The 9,796-nt window shown below is 40.8% G+C and overlaps 1 protein-coding gene across 1 annotated transcript in view; it reads left to right on the top strand.

Moving 5' to 3' along the window:
• Positions 1 to 891: 891 nt before the first annotated feature.
• The window catches only part of BTAF1 (B-TFIID TATA-box binding protein associated factor 1), a 95,894-nt gene continuing 86,989 nt past the window's right edge, over positions 892 to 9,796 (top strand). Inside the window, exon 1 of the mRNA XM_077878414.1 lies at positions 892 to 1,188. Coding sequence (XP_077734540.1) covers positions 1,175 to 1,188 — 14 coding nt within the window. The 5' untranslated portion in view covers positions 892 to 1,174. The remainder of the gene's footprint in view (positions 1,189 to 9,796) is intronic.

The following is a 9,796-nucleotide window of genomic DNA, read 5'->3' as shown; positions in this document are numbered from 1 at the left end:
TCCATTTATGTACTACTTCATGGTTTACAAAGCTCTTGTAAGCTCTCCGAGATGCATGGTCTCATTTTATTTCCATAACCTTCTAGAGTACTTCTCACCAGCTTCGTTTTATAGATGAAAACCAGACTCAAGAGACATAGATTCTTCAGGTAATGAAAAGCCAGAGGATAAGTTTTATAAGCAGAGTGACATGACAAAAAGCAGTGTTTTTTGTATATTTATCTGTTAATGACCTCTAAGATGGGCTTGAATGAAGCTGAATACTTTGACAGTTATAAAAATCAAAATGTTTAAAAGCCTAATGAATTAAGCGACTCAATAGCCAGATAAGCCACAAAAAGGGGGGGAAGGGTTGGGAATTTTCATATCTGGTTGAGAAATTATGGTACCTACAACATAAACAACCAAGAAATTAAACTTGATTTCGAAAATGGTGAGCAGATCTTCCCTACGATAGCTATGCATAATTTCTGGCGAATATGGCAAACACTGGAGCAGTGTTCTAAGTGCCATTGGAGATCTTTCTCAATTTCTGGCATCGCCACCCGGAGTTGAGCATCCTAAGGTCTTCTGGATCCTGTTTTCCCTAGCAGTCTGGTGGGACGAGGATCAGGGCAGTGAGGAGTTGGAAACCTAGGTTTTGAACTTCCAGAACCTTGGCTAAGTCGCCTTTTTTCCCCCTCTAGGAAATAGGAGTCCCTTATTTATCCTTCCTGCCTCGATAACGACAGATAGCCACACTTTTTTTCAAGCGAACGCCGCCAAGCAGAAATCACTCGCTCTCCTTCCTCTCAGTCGCGCGCAGCGGAGGCCCTGGCGGTGAGCTGACGTCACTTCCGGCGCGCTGACGCTCAGTTCAGCGTGCCGACGCCTGCGTCAGCAAAGAGCGGGGCTGGGGGCCCCCGGTTTGAAGTCGTGCGGGTCGGACGACTGCCGCCTCCGCCGCCGCCTCAGACCCCTGCTCCCCGGCCGCAGCGGGGGCGAATTCGGGCAGGCGGTGGGGCAGATGCTCAAGGGCCCGCGGCGGGACGCCCCGCGCCGCACCGGCCGCTCCCCTCTGACCGCGGCCTGGGCCTGCGCCGCTCTGCTGTCTGGAAACTAGCGCCTCAGCGGCGCGGCGCGGCGCGGCGCGGCGCGTAGCTCGCGGGGAACCCCGAACCGCCGGCGCCCGGCCATGGCGGTCTCCAGGTGGGTCTCGCTCCTGACGAGCGGACGGGAAGGTGGTCCAGGCGAGGCACGTTCTCCTCTCGGCGCCCCCACTCCTAGAAAGGAGCGGTTCCCATTGTCACTGGGCTCGGGCGCCTTCTTTCACAGACTTCGGAGTTCGCCCCCTCAGTCTCTGAGGGTTTGGGCTCCAGTTACTCTTGGTAAATCGGCTCAAAAACGTCTTTTTCTCGTGCCCTGTGCCACGCTAGAGCTAGTTTTTCGCTTTCCTCACCATGCTTCTCTTGTCTGGTTTCTCTTCCCTCTTTCAGTTCTGGATGGAGCCTGTTACCCTCTCGGTGTTCTAAGGCTGATCCCTAACCTCCATTTCATGGGAAAACTTGGTAGTAACTGTCGAGATCTGGGAGATTTGAATTACTATTATCTAAGTGAGCTTCTCATTATGTTAGAAACTATTTATGGCTTTAAGGATACGGACTTTCCTGAGGACTTTTTTCATACAGTGTAATTTTTTTGTTTAGCAGTAAACATTCAGTCGTCAGCATTGTTTTTGGCAAGTTATTATATTATTACTAACCTTCTTAGCTAAGGCGTGAAAGATGTCACAGATCTTAAGTTATTTTAAAATGTTGCCTATCAACAGGAACGTCTAGGAAAACTGTAGAAAAGCCAACAAGACGTCGTGATTGGGAGGAAAATCCTTACCTCCAATATAATAAGAATGGTGGGAAACCTTTTTGTTAGAGGTTTTATTTTTGGAAATATAAGTACGAGATAGTCTCTCTGATAGCAGTCAGGAATCACCTCATCACTAGAGTTGATGAGGTAAGTTTTGATGAGAACTGGTCTTTCTATCACATAGACTAAAGGAGGCAAACAAATAGTTCAGAAAACAAATAGTTTTCATTCATTTTTCACAATTGAGTACACTTCTTGACATTGTCGGTGGACATCATGGGTGCTCAAGCTCTGTGTTCCAAGCCAAAAGGATAACCCATCTCCTCACCGACTCCCTAGATAACTGATGAAATAGTGTGTGGAAGTCCATGGGAGTTGGTTTAAGGGGGTTGCTAGTATCTGTAGTAGGGAGCGTCTAGTTTTTATTTCATATGTTAATTGAATCCAGTCATTGTGAGGAAATTCTTGTTTTGTGATATATAAAATTGCCTTGAGAGAGTAAAGTGGTCTTTTAGCTTTTTGCAAATACTGAAAGGTGTATCTTCTAATTTGTGACCTCCCATATAAATATATGTTATAAATACACCGATACAGCAACTTAGTAAGAGATTTATTAGGGGATACATTGTTTAAGAGATTAAGTAGCTCCTGGGGCACCTGCCTGGCTCAGTTAGTGAAGCATGCTCTTGATCTAGGGGTCGTAAGTTCAAGCCCCACGTTGGGTAGAGAGTTTACTTATTAAAAAAAATTAAATAAAAAGAATGAATAGCTCTTGAAATTCCTTTTAGAGCAGACTTTTCACAGTATTGGATTTAGTTTTATAGAGACAAACCGAAGTATTTAAAAAGAAACTAATCTGCTTGGCCTTTGCTAATCTATTTACAGAAGTTGAGGGCATGCAAGTTTCTGAATGAATGAGTTGGGTTTTGAAGGCTATTGCCTTTTATTCTTCACATTGGATTTCAAAGAGTAGTGCTCTTTTTTTATGAGGATTCTAATTTTGCCAAAATCCTGTTAAATTCTTAAAAAGAAAAAAAAAAGCCTATCATGGTTATTTATGTAAACGCTACTACTCCTGTGTATATTTTGGTAATATGATGGTTCAAGAAAGACACTTTGAGACACCTTCTGCATTTTGGGGATACTGTCAGTTCTGGCCTTTATTATTAGCAGATTCACTTTGATTAGCAAACTTTAATTTCAAGCTCATCTTCTCCATACACTAAGCATGTTTCCTTTCCCTAACTGAATTTCCTTCCTTGTTGGTGTATGCTTGTAGAATACAGACTCATTTTAATATTTTATGTGGAATAGGTGGAAGATAGCTCCTTCTATATAAAAATATTTGCCACACACTTGACGGGATGAGCACTGGGTGTTATTCTATATGTTGGCAAGTTGAACACCAATAAAAAATAAATCTATAAAAAATATTTTCCACAATCAAATCTAAAATATTTTTTTGCACTGTAGTATTTTTAGGACCTTGTAAGATTTCCAACAGAAGAGAAATGGGTAGTTAGTATCATCATTCCCTCAATTGCCAGGTTCGGGAATCTGAGAATAATAAATTATTTTTCTCTCTCCTTCCTCCCATCCAGCTAGTCACTAAATCCAATCCTTTAAGTCTATATTTCCTTCTTCTTTTTTTTTTTTTTTAAAGATTTATTTGTTCATGAGAAACAGAGGGAGAGAGAGAGGCAGAGGGAGAAGCAGGCTTCATGCAGGGAGCCCAACGTGTGGGACTCAATTCCCGGTCTCCAGGATCAGGCCCTGGACTGAAGGCAGCACTAAACCACTGAGCCACCCGGGCTGCCCAAGTCTATATTTCTAATCTTTCTCTGGTCAGTCCTCTTTCCATACCAGTTACCACAGTCCTGCTCCATATACTACCACCATCATCTCTAATCCAAGGCACCTACAGCAGCAGCCACTTGTTCTTCTTGCCTCCCAACGCATCTCTAATTTATTCTTCATTTCAGACATATTTTGTGAATATACAAATTAATTAATTTGTATGTTGTATTAATGTCCTTTTTCTGCTTAAAACGTTTAGATGTTTTATTTTGCCTTAGCATAAAATCCAAATTCCTCAGACTTCTTACTAGATTCTTTGTGATCTAGTTCTGACTTCACCTTTTTAGCTTTACCTTGTGTCAGGTTCTCTGCATCCCTCTCTCCCTTTCATTTTTTTTTTTTTATGATAGTCAGAGAGAGAGAGAGAGAGAGAGAGAGGCAGAGACACAGGCAGAGGGAGAAGCAGGCTCCATGCACCGGGAGCCCGACGTGGGATTCGATCCAGGGTCTCCCGGATCGCGCCCTGGGCCAAAGGCAGGCGCCAAACCGCTGCGCCACCCAGGGATCCCTCTCCCTTTCATTTTGAATCTGTGTTCTCACCTCCCATTTTTTATCTCTGTAACACTTATTTTCTGCCCTCCCACCGCCTCCCCAAGTCTGGCTAACAGTTTTGGAGTCTAAGTTTATGTGTCCCTTTGGGAAGTTTTCTCTGGTTATACTTCATCTGAGTTATTTGTACTAATATATATTTCTGTCAGTCATAATATATTTTGTAATCATGTAATTGTTCTCCTCCCTACTTGGATTTACGTACACTCTGGAGAAAAGGGAATAAGTCTGACTTTTTTCTTTCCAGGAGAGTGGTTGGCTCCTCGAGTAGGTGCTCTGTACATTAAAAAAAAAAAAAAAAAAAAAAAAAACAAGTGATTTTGTTTCTTAATAGCTGTCATGATTTTGCCATAGTTAATGTATGTAGTAGAATATTCCAGTGTTTTTCAGTGAATCCTTACAGTTTTTCCACAGGAAGGCCAGTTTTCATTATAGCTTTGAATATTAACCGGGATTATAATTTTGTTTGTTTATTTATTTACAAAAGATTTTATTTATTTACCCATGAGAGACACAGAGAGAGAGAGAGGCCGAGATACAGGCAGAGGGAGAAGCAGGCTCCCCACAAGGAGTCTGATGTGGAACTCGATACAGGATCCCGGGATCACACCCTGAGCCAAAGCCAGACGCTCAACCACTGAGCCACGCAGGTGTCCCTGTAATTTAATTTAATTTAATTTAATTTAATTTAATTTTATTTTATTTTATTTTATTTTATTTTATTATTTTATTTTATTTATTTTATTTAAGATTTTATTTATTTATTCATGATAGTCACACAGAGAGAGACAGAGAGGCAGAGACACAGGCAGAGGGAGAAGCAGGCTCCATGCAGGGAGCCCGACGTGGGATTTGATAATCATAATATTATCAGAACTGTTTTTAAAAGTTTATAGCAGAATGAATTCTGTGATAGTGTGACCTTTTATAATGCAAATTGGATATAATACAACTTTGCACTCTGTGATCACATTTTTTAGACCCTGCTTATAGTTTTATAAAGGTCTAGTTTTACTGTACTTTAAATTGTAAGGATGTGGCAGAATTATCAAATACATGGTCAGCTCTTGATTTGTGGGAGAGTTAAATCTTGCAAACAAACAAACTTTGCAAATACAGCATTTGAAGTGCTCCATAACCTGCAGTGAAGTATTACTGGAAAATGTTTGTCTCCTTTGGACACTTGGTAAGAGAGGAGTATACAAATGTAGGAGTAGAGAACAATGTTGCCCTTAAGATGTGAATGCTGGAAGGTCAGCTAAGCTCATTCACTAGCTACTTGCTCCCACAAAACCAACCTTGGCAAAAAGACAAATTAGTATATATCACAGCTTTCAGTGTTGCTTGCAGACCATTGAAATAATAATTGTAGGGGATCCTTGGGTGGCTCAGTGATTTAGCGCCTGCCTTTGGCCCAGGGCGTGATCCTGGAGTCCTGGGATTGAGTCCCACACGAGGCTCCCTGCACGAAGCCTGCTTCTCCCTCTGCCTGTATCTCTGCCTCTGTCTCTCTCTCTCCTCTCTCCGTGTCTCTCATGAATAAGTAAATAAAATCTTAAAAAAAAATGTTAAATCTTTGAATACTGCTGTTTTGCTTTGGGAGCCTTTCTCCAGTATCATTTATCACTTGGTTGGGGGATGGGCCATCAATAGTAAATTAGGCAACCTCAGAGGAATTGTTAAGATTATGTTTATTACAGAAGATGGTGAATCTATGCCATTGTTGAGTATCATGGGTTACCACAGGTTTGTGTGTGTGTGTATTTTAAGGTTTCATACCTTTGCCAGTTTATGCCATAATTGAGCTGACTATTGTACATTGACTAGCTAATAGGAACATAGTTTCCCTCGATCATATAAATTTAAAAATACAATTTAAAGAATTTTTCATCAGTGATCTTAGCTATGCAGGTCATGTCTAAAATGTCTAGACAGTAATTATAATTTGACTGCATTATTAGAAACTGTTTCTCAGGGGGCACCTGGGTAGCTCAGTGGTTGAGCATCTTTTTTTGGCTCAGGTCATGATCCCACAGGAAGCCTACTTCTCCCTCTGCTTATGTCTGCCCCTCTCTTGGTGTCTCTCATGAATAAATAAAATCTTTTTTTTTTTTTTTAGCTTATGATAGTCACAGAGAGAGAGAGAGAGTGAGAGAGAGGGGCAGAGACACAGGCAGAGGGAGAAGCAGGCTCCATGCACCGGGAGCCCGATGTGGGACTCGATCCCGGGTCTCCAGGATCGCGCCCTGGGCCAAAGGCAGGCGCCAACCGCTGCTCCACCCAGGGATCCCTAAATAAAATCTTAAAAAAAAAAAAAAAAAAGAAAGAAACTGTTTCCCAGGTCTGTGACATTTTTGCATTTGAAAATCATGCAGTGTTCAGAAAGGTTTCTGGGGAAAAAGGGAACACACTCTTATGGAAGAAACAAATTGCTACATTTGATCAGACCTTTGCAGTTTTGTTAATTCTTTCTGTACTCCTGATACTTCAGAGAAACATTGTTTCAGCAGTCCTGTTCTGCCAAATACAAGGAAGTTTCTTTTCTTTTTTTTTTTTAAAGGTCAGATCTTTCTTTTTTTAAAAATTTTATTCATGAGAGACAGAGAGAGAGGGGCAGAGACATAGGTGCCATGCAGGGAGCCCAATTTGGGACTTGATCCCAGGACTCCAGGATCACACCCCAAGCTGAAGGCAGACGCTTAATGGCTGAGCCACCCAGGTGTCACTACAAGGAAGTTTCTTGACATGGAGGAAATTCCAGTGGTTCCTTCCTACTGACAGGGAAAATGCTAAAATGATCTTAATGATCTGTAGGACAGCACAGGTTTCTTGTGTTTGTTATGCTTTTTCTTTCATTACTGCTAATTTCAACCCATTAGAGGATTGACAGCTATTGTAAATTATAATGTCAAATATTTCATACTTTAAAAAAGTTAGGGACAAAAAAAGCTAGGAAAGGTAGAAGAGGTAGATAGAAACTTTTACATTTCTTTTTTTTTTTTTTTAAACTTTTACATTTCAATCTGTATGGTAAATTCCTCCCTATTTCTTTGGTTTATTCCTCAGAGTACTTATATACATCGATTCATTTTTAAGTTGTGATAAAATTCAACATTTTTAACCATTTTAAAGTACACAATTTTGTGTGAACTTTTAAAATAACATATTTCTTTTAAAGATTTTATTAATTTATATGACAGAGCTCACGCACAAGCAGGGTGAGTGGCAGGCAGAGGGAGAAGCAGTCTCCTCGTGGAGCAGGGAGCCTGATGTGGGTCTCGATTCCAGGACTCTGGGATCATGAATTGAGCCAAAGGCAGACACTTAACCAACTGAGTCACCCAAGCACCCCGAAAATAACATATTTCTTCTGAAGAAGAAGTCCTGTAAAAGGCTGTAGCTTGATGGATCAAGAGTAGAGATTAGAAAAAAATGTCCTAAAGGAAATAACTGATTGTACCTTTTCAGCATTCATTTATTGAGTATTTATAGAATGCTTTCTATGTTCTAGGTACTAGAGATAACAGCTGAGAACAAAGTAGAGTCCCCATTTTAAGGAATTTGTGTTCTAGTGTGGTAGTGAAGGAATGCAGCTGATTCTAGCATGCACCTGGCCTTGCACCTGGCATTGGTGTAGTTTCATTTTCATATTGATTCTCTCAGTGTACAGTGTGGTATCTTAAAGTAATTTTTCTTGTTTAAAGAATATAGCTTTCTTGCTTAATGATAATATGAGACTTAATACAGTGTTTATATCAGATATTTACTTTCTTACTCCCTAAGTCACAGAAAAGTAAAAGATTCAAATAGTTTATTTACTGCACTTTTGTTAAATGTAAAAAAAATGCATAACAAAATAGACAAACTTAACTGATCATTGTCTTAGTTAAGTTTATAAAACTTTCCTTGCGAAGTGTTCTGCTAGTTGACCATATAGTATTTTTCAAAGAGATTAAATTTAAATTTATTCGGAGGTTATTGAGTTTGGAAGTAGATTTGAAGAAGTTATATTTATATCCTTTTTTTTTTCTTTTTTAAAGTAATCTCTATCCCCAACGTGGGGTTTGAACTCATGATGCCAAAATCAAGAGTTGCATACTCTACTGACTGAGCCAGCCAGGCACCCCTATATATTTTTTTTCTTTTATCCTCAACGGGCTTTTTTACATTTAGTGGAAATGTAACATATACTTGTTTATTAATGGTGAAGTAGCAACCTAGGACATAGTTCAAAATATCTATGATTTTTTTCTGTACCTTTTAAAAAAAAAGATTTATTTATTTATTCAGAGAGAGAGAGAGAGAGGCAGAGACATAAGCAGAGGGAGAAGCAGGCTCCATGCAGGAAGCCCGACGTGGGACTCGATCCTGGGTTTCCAGGATCCCATCCCGGGCTGCAGGTGGCGCTAAACCGCTGCGCCACCGGAGCTGCCCTCCGTACCTTTTTATATCTTTACTTCATGAATTATCATAACGCAAACACCTGGAAGGGAAGAAGGGTTAGATAGAAGCTTCCTGCATAACCTCTACAAACTTCCATGTACTCTTTCCTTTTTCTGGGCAGTCTTTAGAGCAGTGTCCTGAAGTCACAAGTTGATACACAAAACCTGAATCAGGAACGCCTGGGTGGCTCAGCGATTGAGCACCTGCCTTTGGCTTGGGGTGTGATCCTGGAGACCTGGGATCGAATCCCACATCGGGCTCCCGGTGCATGGAGCCTGCTTCTCCCTCTGCCTGTGTCTCTGCCTCTCTCTCTCTCTCTGTGACTATCATGAATAAATAAATAAAATCTTTAAAAAAAAAAAAAAAAAACTTGGCCTTAGGAAACTACTTTTTTTTTTTTTATTTTAAGATTTTATTTATTTATTCATGAGACAGAGAGAGAGAGGCAGGGACATAGGCAGAGCAAGAAGCAGGCTCCATGCAGGGAGCCTGATGTGGGACTGGATCCCAGGTCTCCAGATCATGTCCTGGGCTGAAGGTGGCACTAAACCGCTGAGCCACCCAGGCTGCCCCTACTTTTTATTTTTAACTTATTTATTTATTCATGAGAGACACAGAGAAAAGGCAGAGACCTAGGCAGAGGGAGAAGTAGGCTCCCCGCAGGAAACCCAATGTGTGACTCAATCCAGGATCCTGGGATCACGCCCTGAGTAGAAGGCAGCTGCTCAACCACTGAGCCACCCAGGCGTCCTGGCATTTTTCCTTATAATTTTAATTATAGTAAATACAACTAAACAATTATTTGAATACTGAACAAAGACACTGTAGAGACACTATGCAGACTATTGTGGGGAACAAAAAGAATCACTGAAGGAGGTGAAGCCTCAGGAGTATAAGATACCATGTGACAAATTAGTGTAAGATGCCACAACAGAATTACAAATACCAAGAAGGTTATTCAAGATGAGAATTCATGTAGATTTCAGAAGTGGAATTCATCTCTATGATACAGCAGTCTAAGGTGGTTTCGAGAGCGTAAGGGACTTTAAATCTTAGTGAATGGGAGCTAGCTGAAGAATTAAACCAAGAAAAGACATTCCAGGTG

Source organism: Canis aureus, chromosome 29, assembly GCF_053574225.1.
Source record: "Canis aureus isolate CA01 chromosome 29, VMU_Caureus_v.1.0, whole genome shotgun sequence".
NCBI lineage: Eukaryota > Metazoa > Chordata > Mammalia > Carnivora > Canidae > Canis > Canis aureus.
The sequence above is the reverse complement of the archived record's forward strand: the minus strand, read 5'-3'. Positions and strand labels throughout refer to the sequence as shown.